Source organism: Chrysochloris asiatica, unplaced genomic scaffold (genome assembly GCF_000296735.1).
Source record: "Chrysochloris asiatica unplaced genomic scaffold, ChrAsi1.0 scaffold00135, whole genome shotgun sequence".
NCBI lineage: Eukaryota > Metazoa > Chordata > Mammalia > Afrosoricida > Chrysochloridae > Chrysochloris > Chrysochloris asiatica.
The window spans coordinates 5,436,677-5,450,787 of NW_006408653.1; the positions used below are offsets into that span (position 1 = coordinate 5,436,677).

At 40.9% G+C, this 14,111-nt stretch overlaps 1 protein-coding gene across 1 annotated transcript in view; it reads left to right on the forward strand.

Annotated features, from left to right (window-relative positions):
* The first annotated feature begins 415 nt into the window (after positions 1-415).
* MCF2L2 (MCF.2 cell line derived transforming sequence-like 2) overlaps positions 416-14,111 on the forward strand; it is a 302,889-nt gene continuing 289,193 nt past the window's right edge. The window contains exon 1 of the mRNA XM_006869837.1: positions 416-491. Coding sequence (XP_006869899.1) covers positions 416-491 — 76 coding nt within the window. The remainder of the gene's footprint in view (positions 492-14,111) is intronic.

Sequence of the window (14,111 nt, forward strand, 5' to 3'; positions counted from 1 at the left end):
CCTTCCTGGAGGCGGCGCCCGAGACCAGATTGCCCAACCCCGCAGATTAAACCTCTGCGCTCACCTAGCCGGGAGAAGCTTGGGGCGCCGGGAAAGCGGAATCGGGACTACTTGCTTTTCTCGCCTTTATGACTGCATTTTCCATCTTTCTAAATGTTAGGCACTACGTTCAGAAAGCTGTCAGATCCAGTCTTTAAAATAATCCCCTGCAGGGCGTGGCAGGCGTCTGTTTTCGGAACAGCGCAGGAGAGTTGGCCTTTGCTGCGAATGGCCCTTGCAGGAGCGTGAGGACGAGTGTGAGGGCCGAACGGCCTCCGGACGAGGTGCCTTTACAAAAGTGTTCGTATCAGCAGTACAAACAATTTTGCTCTGTTTTGTTTTTCCTTATACTGAATAATTAAAATTTTTATGTGAAATGCTATTTTGGTTAAAAGAAGAAATGGGCCCCCAGGAACTCACTCGGCGACTGGCTACCGTGATCACGCATGTCGGTAAATGAAGCTTTTCTCTCTCTTGCGTTTTGTGAATTGGGGATGGAGGCATAGTCTCTGGGGCAGCATCTTCTCTCTTTGGTCACCTGCAACCCAGGGGAGCGATCCCAGAGTGGGGCTATAACATTCACCCATTGGAGCTCGGCCCAAGGGAGGCTACGGAGCCCGGCTCTTCACTAGGCGGGTGCCAAGTTGATATGATTCTTAACTGAGGACTGCTAGGGGGTTAGAAATACGTTACTCCCTTCTGACCACAGACAGGGTTGAGGAGTTGTTTAATGATAGGCAGGGTTGAGGAGTTGTTTAATGATATAGAAAAATCAGTGGGTATGTAAGGGGGAAATAGGGAACAAATGCCAGTATGTTCCAGCAGAAATTATTGCTAATCCACTGAAGGCCTGTCTATAAGACCGTGAAGGGGATGTACACTATGTTAGACAGAGGGCTACGGTGTCTTCTGTTAAAGGTACTACCTGGAGGTGTTTGCAAGCTCCAGTGAACTCTAAAAAAAGCTTTCCACAAGTCCAAGGAAACTGAACAATATTAATTCTCTCCCATGAATTAAAATGGGGTACACAAAGCCCATTTGCATTCCTTACTCCTGCTATAGGGACTGCTTACACGTTGGGCTGCTAACTGCCAGGTCTGTCTTTCGAATCCACCAGCTGCTCTACAAGAGAAAAATGAAGCTTTCTGCTCCCATAGAGATTTACAGCCTTGGAAACCCTATCCTGGCTCGCTATGAGTTAGAAACAACTCAACAGAATGCAGCAGCAGCAGTAGAAAGACAAACCTTATATAGGAAACGAAAGACTTTTAAGTGGTTACAGTGAATTCCTTCTTAGCGTTTCCTTCCCCTGCTGCTTTCCTAGGTCTCTCCCAATAAAGATGCTCATACATATTCAGACCCTTGGGTTGAACTGACTGGAATTATTAGGATCATCTTTACTGTTGCTCATATCACTTGGAGATCTTCTGTGAGCACAAATTGTGTTTCTTGGTTAAAGTGAGGACGTTTTTTGCCTTAGTTTCTCATACATTTGTTAAAATTGCCTGATAGGTATTTGTAGTTAACTCTTGCTTCAATCAGTGTGCCCCCCGCTGCTTTTTGAGCACCCTCGTTCAATGTGCTTGATGCCATTATGCACATCTGGATACACCACAGGGATATACTTTGCAAAGATGATTTCTATGAAAAGGTCTTTTATTTGGTTTTGTTCAAAACTTTTCATTGTGAGTTGAGTGAAGAGCTACGGAGTAAATCATCAGTTTTACATTCAGTAAATTGTACAGTTCGTTTAATCTCACAACGATTGCAGTCTCCTCAATGTAACTTATTCTACTTCCTCCCTGTTTTTGGTTCTTCTTTCTCCTCCTTTCCCAGCGTTTCTGAGCCTTGCCCTAGGGTAAATGCTGCCCTTTTTGATCTTGAATAAAGTATGTTGTGCATATCTCACTACTGTTGTTGTTCCCCTCTCCCCCATATACCAATCTAGTGTGTGGCTAGAAATTGAGCCACAGGGTGAGTTCAGTCCCACATCTGAAGTTTGACCAAGGGCCACAGTCTTGGGGCTCAACCAGTTCCTATCAGACCGGCGAACTTAATCTTTTGCATGATTTTGAGTTTTCTGTATTTCCCCCCACTCAATCCAGGACCTTCTAATGTGATGCTTTTCAGAGCAGTTGGTAGTGGTAGCCAGGCCCCATCCAGTTTTTAAGGATTCTAGGTCATAGAGACTGATGGTCACGTGATCCATCAGTCCACTGGACGAATTGTTTCTAAGTGACTTAAATTTTCATCACTTTTCTTTCCTCCGGACAAGAAGAGACCAATAAGTTGTAATTACAACTTAGATGTTTGTTGATCATGAGATTTTTTGAGTCGCTACTCACCAAAACAGAATGTAAAACATTGTCTTTGTGGACTATGTTATGCCAATTGACCATGGTGTCCCCCGAGACTATAGTCCTGAACTTCCAGGCCCAGCAACCGATTCCGTTGAGGTGTTTGGTAATGTCTAAGAATTTGAAAAGGTCCAGTTTTGATTAATCAGTTTTTAGAAGATATTTCTGGTGCCAAATGTAGTTACTTAAACTGCCTTTTCGTTAAGACAAGAGGTCAGAATGATCTTACCAGGGAATGCTGAATGTGCAATATGGTAAGATAAAATAAGAAAAGAACTATGAATAAAGCAGAATTTAGGTTTTGAAATATGTTGAATACTGAAATGATTGTACCAACTTCCATCATGTGCATGAAATTGCTATGTAGAGAAAGAGTAGTGGACTTGTGGGTTTGAATCCTTCCCTGGTCAAGTCATTTAACCTCTGGGTGACCATTTCCTCATGTTGAAAAATGGAAATTTTTAAAGTACTTCCCTTTCCACCTCCAAGGCTATATGTGATGATAAATATGGGAAAAAGCTCTGTCTAAACTGACATTCAATTATTGGTCATATCCCTGATCCTTCTGCCACTATAGATATTGGACAGATCACTGGGCTTTACACCTATTAAATGAGGAGCTTGACCTGGATGACTATGAAGGTAGTAGTGCTTGACAGCTAACCAGAAAATCAGTGGTTCGAACCCACTGGCTATTCCTTTGCAGAAGAAAGATGTGGAAGGCTGCTTCTGTAAAGATTTATAGTCTTGGAAATCCTGTAGGGCAATTCTACTCTGGCCTGTAGGGTTGCTTTGATCAGAACAGGCTTGACTGCAACAGATTAGCAGGCTCTGAATGTAGGATATTCTGAGTGTAGGCACTATTCCTTGACTAATCCCAGGCTGCCCTTAGGGCCCAAGCTATAGCATTTTCTTGCCCACTTTGTTCCCTCCTCCCTTCTGTAGGCAGCTCCACACAGGATGCAAATATAATTTGCCGTTGTTTCTGTCAGAAAGTTCCTAATGACTTCTGATGTTTGTGTGTCTGCAGCATTCTGTCTCCTCATATATAATCTCACAAATTTGTGACATAGATGAGGTGTACATCATGATCTCCATTTTACAAGGAAGGAACTAAAATTCTGAGAAGCTCATCTTTTAAGGTTTCAAGGGTAATGAGTCAGGCCGGGGGCCCAGAGAGCTCTTTTGACACCCTGGTGGAATTTTGTTGAGGAGTCTTCAATCCTGCAACAGTCTCTGCCATCATGGTGCACTGTGGGCCAGTGGACTGGCTGCTGGGGTGGATTGTCTTTGTGCTTAGCTGTTTTCAGGCATTGCCATTGTAGGACAGCCTCTGGAGTGTGTGCTCATGAGTTGGAGTAGGGTTGGGAAGTGCTTGGAGCAGGGTTGTGGGTTAGAACACTCCCTTGGTCCTATCCTAACTACTCATCTGGTGATATCCCAGTACTCCCATATTTGCTCTGCCATTTCTGTTCCCTAGCCAGCTCCTCCTCCAGATGGGGTTTCTGCCCTTTCTGAAGTCCTATGTTGTTGTTACCTGCCTTTGAGTCGTCCCGACTCATGGGAATCCCATAGACAATGGAGTGGAACACTGCCTGGTCCTGCCATATCCTCATGATCACTTGTGGACCAGACCATTGAGATCTACAGGGTTTACAATGACTGATTTTTTTGAAAGTAGCTCAGCAGACCTTTCTTCTTAGTTCATCTTAGTCCAGAAGCTCAGTTGAGATTTATTCAATGGCATAACAACACAGAAACCTCCACTGATGGACTGCACATGATGTGCATTGGCCAGGAATTCTCACCTGCATGGAAGGTGAAAATTCTACCACTGAGTTCCTTACATTTGACAATTTAGTCATCCATTCGCTGCCTCCTTGCCTACCTCACACCACATTCCCATAAGCATCTGGGTCTTGTTAAGTTACAGAAATACTTTGCAGGTCTCTTTATGCTTATTCCCATTAATAAATATCTCAAGACTGTATTTCCTCATGATTGTTACGCAAGTCTCCTGACTTTCCTAAATCTATCTCTAATCTATACCAGGAATTAAAAAAAAAAAAAAGTGTAGTACTTCTGTATTCCAAAATCTTTAATGATATTCTAAAACTAGTAATCCATTTTCCAAGGCTGGAATGCAAGCAGTTTACAAATTGGGCACTGATTTGGCTTCTTAGTGCCACTGTAACAGAAATATCATAAGGGGAGAACTTTTAATGAACATACATTTATTTTCTCAAAGTTTAGGAGGCTGGATGTCCAAACTCGGGGCACTGGCTCTCTTGCTCTCAGTTGCTCTAGCTCAGGCATTCTTTGGGGTCCTTGGTGGTCTCCATGTGTCATCTAGGTTTTCCTCATTTGTGCTTGCTAGTCTCTGTGCCCAGTCAGCTCTTAGAATATATCAGAAGTTATTACATTTAAGATATACCTGCACTGACATTAACATTTCATAGAAAATCTTTGTCCCTAATGAGATTACATCCATTGATATAAGGGTTAGATTTCCAGGAACATAATTCAATACATAACAGATACCCTTCTAGCTTTATCCCCTTAATACTTGATACTTCTACTTCAATGATCAATTTAAGGTGGCCTGATGGCACTGTAGAATAAGCACTGCTCACCACCAGATCACCAGTTCAAATCCACTAGTCAATTTTGGGTAGAAAGAAGAGACTTTCTGCTCTGGTAAAGATTTACTGCCTTGGAAACCTGAAGGAGCAGTTCTACTGTGTCCTGTGGTTGCTGTGACTAGGAATTGGCTCAATGGCTGTGGGTGTCATGGTCAACTTGAACTATTCCATTCTCCAGCTGTGTCCCACTCACCTCTTAAACTCTTATTTATGTTTTTCCCTCCACTTGGAATGACGTTCTTCATAATTTTTCATCACAGAAAAGATGCTGCCTCCTCCAAATGTCTTTGTTGTTTTTGTTTTTTAAATCCTGCCACTGGGTTGGATGATGGCTGCCTCTGAATTCCAAAAGCAAGCTTTGTTCTCATGTGATACCTCTCATACTCCCCCACTGTGTTGTGGTTATTTTTGTGTTTGTCTTATCTCTGTTCCTAGACTCTTTCTTACTTATCCGTGTGTCTTAACCAGCCACTCAATACAGGGCTTCACCCTAAGGAGATGTAAAATAAATGCTTATTGAGTAAAAGAATATTTAATTAATGTGCTATGGAAAGGACTTTGAGTAATGAATCCCAGCATTTTGGACACTTTAAGAACAGCTCTAATGTATTATTTGTGGACAGTGATTTTGTCTCCTAAACTCTGTTTCCCAAGTAAACATTAAGCCCTTCCTATGTTTTTTCCATGTGACATGATTCACTGTGGGTTTTGTCAGGTTGTCAGGGACTTTTATAAAGTGTGCAGTTCACATGTGAGCACAGTATCCAAATATGATTTTACCCCTCTAGGGTCCATGTAGGACGGCCCTCTCTCCTTTGTACTAGATTGCAGAATCTCATTGGTTCATTTATAAAATTTCAGTGTCAGAAAGGAAAACCTATTGATTCTCCCTTGCCCTATCTTTTCCAATTTTTGAATCCTCTCTGCATCTTTTGCTGTACTGATATTTATATGTGCAGGTACTGCCTAAGTAAACATGGACTTTCTGCTGATACACTTCATATTGCTTTAGGACTTTGATGGACGAGGCACATGTGGCTCCCATGGGCCTTTTCAGCCAGTGGAAACTCTTAGTCATTGACTCAGTCTCAGTAATCCCCTGTGTAGGTTTTTGCATTCCTACCTTAGCTCACGCTCTACTTCATCATCTCATATTAGAAGTAATTATGGTTCATTTTAATCTTACTTTATCATTGTTCTAAAATAGTTTTGTATGTTCGGTACCATGCAGAACAGTTCGGCTAAACTTAAGCAGAAAGAAATACCCTTTGAATCATTTCTTATACTACTTCAATGATCAATTTAAGGTGGCCTGATGGCACTGTAGAATAAGCACTGCTCACCACCAGATCACCAATTGGAGATTGGACTGGTGACTGTTTTGGTGACAAAATCTCTAGGATTTTGACCTGTAATCCAGGTCACTACTTGTAGGACATTGTCAGCATTGGTGGGAGTGAAGTGGCCCTAAAAGATAATTGCAAGGTCAACAGTTAGAGTCCACCAGCCATCTGTAGGAGATACATGAGGCCTTCTGCTCCTGCAAAGATTTAGTCTCAGAAACCCTAAACAGTATTGTCATGAGTCAGAACCAACTCAACACTTAACAGCAATAACAACAAAAACAGCACCATCAGTATTGTTAACAGACAGCTGAAATTTAAACTGAGAAATTCAGTCCGCACCTCATTATTATGTTGAAATACTGACTGAACTGTCCTAGGGCTCATGCCTTGTCTTTTGGTGCTAGAGGGAGGATCTAATTTGACTAGGATCTTTACTGTTACAGGAATACACCCAGTGATGGTGACTGGAAATGCTGGCCTGTCTGATCAAATCTGAACATGTGTCTTTATCTATGGCAAAAATGAATTGACCTCACCCAAGCTGTTTTCCATTAGGCTCTGGAGTCCTGGTGTGGCACTGTGGGTTAATACGCCAGACTGCAAAGTCATTTGAACTGCAAGGTTGGTGGTTCGAGGTCACCAGCTGCTCCTCGGAAACGCTATGGGTTGGAATCAACTCGACGGCACTTAACAAAAACAACTGGAGACACATGTTTAGGGCTTAGACCAGGAGCTCTGTAGTATTGTGAGGTGTGTGCTGGACTAATACAAGGTCCTCAGATTGAACCCACCAGCTGCTCAGCAGCAGGAAAATGAGGCTGTGTGCTCCTGTAAAAATCTGCAATCCTGAAAACACTAAGGGGTAGTTCTACTCTGTCCTTTCGGGTCACTATGCTATGAATAAGAATAGGCTCGATGGTAGTGGGGAGGGCTTATGGATACTTCCAAGATCCTATGAAAATGCTTGACCCCTAAAAACATTATTGACAACTAAATATAAAATGGAAAGTGCATAATGAACTGATTCATGGTGACCGTTCGTCTGTCAGTCTGTCATACTGTGGTGACATCCACGTTGCTGTGCTGTTGGAAACTATGCCACCAGTATTTGAAACACCAACAGGGTCACCCATGTGGACAGGTTCCACCAGACCTTCCAGACAAAGACAGACTAGGAAGAAGGAGAGACAGATCACTTTTGAATGTTTAGCCACTGAAAACCTTATGAATAGCAGCTCAACATTGTCAGATATAGTACTGGAAGATGAGCCGCTCAGGTTGGAAGGTACTCAAAATATGACTGGGGAAGAGCTGCCTCCTCAAAGTGGAGCTGACCATAATGACGTGAATGGAGCAAAGCTTTCCAGACCTACATTTGCTGATAGGGCACAACTTAAAATGAGAAGAAACAGCTGCAAACATCCATTAATAACCAGAATGTGCAACGCATGAATTATGAATCGAGGAAAATTGGAAATCATAGAAAAAATGAAATGGAATACTTAAAGATCAATATCCATAGGCATTAGTGAGCTGAAATGGACTGGTATTGATCATTTTGAATCAGACAATCATAAGGTTTGCTATTCTGGGAATACCAAACTGAAGAAGAATATCATTGCATTCATCATTTAAAAGACCATTTCAAGATCTATCTTGATGTATAATGCTGTTTGAGATTGGATAATATCCATGTGCCTACAATGAAGACTCAATGACACTTAACAGCAACAACACAATGAAGACCAGTTAATAGCACTTTTACCTACCAAACACTAAAACCAGTGATGATGAAATTTAATGATTCTACCAACATCTTCAGTCTGAAATTGATCAAAATGCAATAAAGATGCATTGATAATTACTGGTGTTTGGATTGCAGAAGTAGGAAACTAAGAGGAAGGATCTGTAGTTGGAAAATATGATAGAAATAATGTTGGAGATGGTATTATAGAATTATTCTTTGCAAATTCCTTTTTTCAACAATATAAAAGGTGACATACACATGGATTTCACCTGATGAGATACACAGGAGTCAAATGGACTGCAGGAGACAATGGAGAAGCTCAGTAACATCAACCAAAATGAGGCCAGGCAGACTGTGGGACAGATCATGAATTGCTTATATGCAAATTCAGGTTGAAGATGAAGAAAATGAAAACAAGTCAATGAGAGCCAAAATATGACCTTGAATATATCCCACCTGAATATAAAGACTAGCTGAAGAACAAATTTGACGCATTAGACACTTATGAACAAAGACTTAAAGAGTTGTGGGATGATATCAAGAACATCATACATGAAGAAAGTAAAAGGACATTTAAAAAAAAAAAAATAGGAAAAAAAGAAGACAAAAATGGATGTCAGAAGAAACTCTGAAACTTACTCTGACTATAGAGGAGCTAGAACAACTGGAAGAAATAATGAGGAAAAAGAGCTAAGCAGAAATTTTCGAAGGGCAGCTCGAGAAGACAAAGTAAAGTATCATCATGAAATGTGGGTAGACCTGGAGTCAGAAAATCAAAAGGGAAGAACATGCTCAGCATTTCTTAATCTGAAGGAACTGAAGAAAAAAAAAATCAAGCCTTTACTTAAAGTATTGAAGGATTATAGGGCCAAAATATTAAATGCTGTAGAAAGCATCAAAAGAAGATGGAAAGACAATACAGAGTCACTGTTTCAAAAAGAATTGCTCAACGTTCAAACATCTCAAGAGGTAGCATATAATCAAAAACCAATGTCATTGAAGGACATATAATCAAGAACCAATGTCACAAAGTTTATACAGGGTCGCTGTGAGTCTAACTGACTCGACAGCACTTAACAACAATAATAGGAATTGATGGACTACAAATTGAAATATTTTAAAAAATGGATGCAGCCCAGGAGGTGCTCATTCGTCTATGCCAAGAAATTTGGAAGACAGCTACCTCATCACCGATTGGAAGAGATCCATTATTTGTACCCATTCCAAAGCAAAGTGACCCAGTGGAATGTGGAAATCTTTGAACAATATCATTAATACCATACGTAAGCAAAAATTGTCTGAAGATAATTAAAAAACAGTTGTTGCCAGAAATTCAAACCACATTCAGAAGCGAACTGGAAGTAGGGGTATCATTTCTGATGTCAGATAGATATTAGCTGAAAGCAGAGAGAGAATACTAGAAAATCTGTAATTGTGTTTTATTAATTGACAAAGCAAAGACTTTTGACTGTGTGGATCAAGACAAATTATAGATAGCATTATGAAGAATAGATATTACAGAACATGTAACTCTCTGTACACACTAGGACCATGTACATAAACCAAGAGACAGTCGTTCAAACAAAACAAGTGGGATATTGAAAGATTTAAAATCAAGAAAGGTGTGTGTCAGGATTGTATCCTTTTACCATACTTATTCAGTCTGTGTGATGACCAGATAATCTGAGAAGCTGAATTATATGAAGAAAAACATGACATCAGAATTGGAGGAAGAGTCATTAACAACCTGTGATAGGCAGATGGTACAACCTTGCTTACTGGAAGCAAAGAGAACTTAAAATACTGATGAAGATCAACAACCACAGCATTCAGTATGGATTGCATTTTAATGTAAAGAAAACAAAAATCCTTGCAATTGGGCCATTAATGGCAGCATGGTAAAAGGAGAAAGATTGAAGTTGGTAAAGGCTTCATTTTGCTTGGATCCACAGTCAACAGTCATGGAAGCAGCAGTCAAAAAATCAAATGACTGCTAAAAACTTCTTTATAATGTTAAAGAGCAAAGACACCAGTGTGAGGACTAAGCTTGTATATTAAGTCACCTCACATGCATATGTAGATTGAACAATGAATAAGGAAGACAATAGAAGAATCAATGCATTTGAATTATGGTGTTATAGAAGACTATTGAAAGTACCACGGACTGCCAGAAGAACAAACAAATTTGTCTTGGAGGAAGCGCAGCCAGAATGCTCCTTAGAAGTGAGAATAGCAAGACTTGGTCTTTAGTAATTTGATTGACACAGTGACAGCAACAATGGACTCAAAAGCTGGACAGTAAATAAGGAAGACCGTAGAAGAATAGATGCATTAAATTATGGTGTTGGTGAAGAATATTGAAAGTACCGTGGACTGCTAGAAGAATGAATAAATCTGCTTTGAAAGAAGTACTGCCCGATTGCTTCTTGTAAGTGAGGATGATGAGACTTCATCCCTTGTAATTTGAACATGTTTTCAGGAAGGACCAGTTCCTGAAGAAGAATACCATGCTTGATTAGGTGGAGAATCAGTGAAAGACCCCTCAAGGAGATAGATTGTTGATACATTGGCAGCAGTAATGGGATGAAACATAACAACAATTATGAGAATGGGGCAAGACCCACCTGGTGTTTTGTTTTATTGTGCATACGGTGGCTAAGAGTCTCTACAGCAACCAACAACAACACCTCACAACCACAACATGGACCATAGATGGCCACTTATCCATTGTCCTTTTTCACTTCCTGAGACAATAACCAATTGACTCTCAAACTCCATGTATCTCTGTTCATTTATCTCTCTGTGTTGGTTATGTGCCGTGGAGTGGGTTCCGACTCAGCGACCCTATACAGGGTTTCCCGAGGCTGCCAATCTTTACAAGAGCAGAAAGCCTCATGGAACAGCTGGTGGTTTAGAACTGCTGACCTTAATGTTTGCAGCCGGATTCATAACCACTATGCTACTAGAGTTCCTAGAGACCCTAATTAGTTCATCTCAAAGGAACATGCATTGCTGATCCTAGCAGCTGTGGTTCAGATAGGGACTGGGTCTTGGAATGGAGGAGAAAGTCCTGAGAGAGAGCTTTGAACTGTGCAAACACCCCAAAACAAATCTAGCAATATGTTAGGCGCTGGCCTTTGACTTTCAACATTTATTTTGTCATTGTTGTTGTTGTTAAGTGCCGTCGAGTCAATTCCGACCCATAGCGACCCTATATAGGGTTTCCAAGGAGCAGCTGGTGAGCTTGAACCACCAATCTTGCAGTTCAAATGACTTTGCAGTCTGACGCATTAGCACACAGCACCACAGCAGGACTCCATTTATAGCCATAAGAGTAAATAAATAAAATATTTATGCCCGATGTCTATTGTTGGAGTCCTGGTGTGGCACCATGGATTAATGCGCCAGACTGCACAGCTGTTTGAACTGCAAGGTCGTCGGCTCCAGCTCACCAGCTGCTCCTTGGGAACCCCATACAGGGTCGCTTTGGGTCAGAATCAACTTGACGGCACTTAACAACAACATATATTGTTAATGGAGTCCTGGTATGACACTGTAGGTTAAACACTGGACTGCTAACCAGAAGGTCAGTGGTTCAAACCCACCAGCTGCTCCTCAAAAACCCTATGAGTTGAAACTGACTTTACAGCACTTAACAACAACAACATAAATTGTTAAGTGGGAAAAAAAATGACAAAAATGAAAGTATATATATAATAGCTTATTTTATCCACTAACTTCTGCTAGGGAGGTACATATCAGTAATGCATTGGTTATCTTGGATAGGGAAACTAAGATGCAAGGTTGTCCAAGAGACCTAGTGTGGTACTATAGGATAAGCACTAGACTGCTAACAGTAAGCTTGGTGATTCAAACCCACCAGTCACTCCTTAGAACTCCTATACAGGTTCGCTATGAGTTAGAACTGACTCGAAGGCTCTTAACAATAATAGTAGGTCAACGATAGGATGCAACTCTTTCCCTGTTAATTCATCTTATACATTTTGAATTTTGAAACACATAATGTATTGCATGTTTTTAAAAATAAACAATAAGAAATATCTGTAATGAAGGTAACGGAAGACACAGGGAGGAGTAAAAGAGTTAAAATGAGTAGAGGTAAATACTGTTAACTACAGGTCCACAGTTCGAGCCTGTCAGCCATTCCTGCAACGATTTAAAGCCTCTGAAACCCTATACAGGGTCACTGTGAGTTGGAACCTACTCAATGGCACTTGACAAGCACTTAACAACAACAACAACAATGGTACATGGTAAGGATTGCGATCTTTGTAATGACACAGTGTGTGATTTGTTGAATGTGAGACTGATGATCTGCTCTGCAAACTTTCACTCAATTCACAATAAAAAGTTGGAAAAAAAAAAAGGTGCCACTTGGTTCATGAACAGATATTTCAAGAGCACCCACCATGAGCAAGGCCCTGTGCCAGGCCCATGGGAAGAACAACAGGTGAAGAGTCTGAAAGTCAAGTCTGTGTGGCTTCCACACCTATGAATTTACTATTAAAGAATGGTGAGTAAGCCAGTAAAAGATGTTGTTATTGTTATGAAGTGTTCTTAAGTCGGTTCTTACTCATCACGACCCTATATAGGTTTTCCAAGCAAGGATTGGTTGAAAACCCTTAGTTAAACTCCCAACCTTGTTATTAGCAGTCCAGTGCTTATCCTACAGTGCCATACTAAGCAACACGTGTTATTATTGAATTTTGAAAATCTTTAGAATAATCTAATGAAGGTGAAAAATTAATCCCAAGTGTAAGTATTTTTATGTGCCACTACAGAAGACCGTAGAAGAATTGATGCATTGGAGTTATGGTGTAGAAGAAGAATATTAAAAGCACCAGGGACTGCCAGAAGACCAAGCCAATCTATGCTGGAAGAAGTACAGTCAGAATGCTCCTTAGAAGTCAGGATGACGAGACTGTCTCTCATAGTTGTACACAAGATCAGGAGAGACCATTTCCTGAAGAAGGACTTCATGCTTGGTAAAGTGAAGGGTCAGTAAAGGAGAGGAAGGGTCCTAACGGGATGGATTAGCACAGTGGCAGCGGCAGTGGGCTCAACTGTAACAAGGGTTGTGAGGAGGGGAGGACGCAGGACCAGGCAGTGTTTCTCTCTGTTGTGCATAGGGCTGCTATGAGTTGGAACAGACTCAACAGCACCTGACAACAACTTGAAATGCCGATTTATTAATAGTCACTCTCTTCCAAAGGGTGGTAAAACTGTCACTAAATGAGAGGATTAACTTGGTAGTCTTTAAACATGCAGAGGTAATAAATGTATAACACTTAGACCAGAGTAAGCCTTTGTTAAGGAAGAAGTTTTTAGGAATCTTTAAAAAAATGCCTTAAATGAAGTTACAGCCCTCAGTTATATATGGAAGGCACCCCCCCCACACATACTTGTATGTAGCATATGAATCTCTGTATTCAGAGGATTTTACTATGAAGGAAATTCAAATATAAAGTATACATGAGTGGACATACTATGTTATTATTGTTAAATACTATTGAGTTGATTCCTACTCATAGCAACTCTGTATAAGGTTTCCAAAGAGCAGCTTGGTGGGTTTGAACTTTTGACCTTGTGGTTAGTAGTCCAGTGCTTATCCTACAACACCATACCAGGACTCAAAACTATGTTGTTGTTGTTAAGTGCCATTGAGTCAATTCCAACCCATAGTGACCCTGTATAGGGTTTCCAAGGAGAAGCAGGTGAGCTTGAGCCACCGACCTTGCAGTTCAAACAACTTTGCAGTCTGACACATTAGCCCACGGTGCCACCCCAGCACCACACCAGGACTCCAAACTTTAGGTGCCCAAAATATTAGTCTTGTTCATAAGTCTTGCTTGGCTTGGAAGACTTACTTCTGGGTTTCCTCTGTTCAGTTGTCTGATCCTTGTTGTTGTTGTTGTTAGGTGCCATTGAGTCGGTACCTTATGCACAGTAGAACGAAACA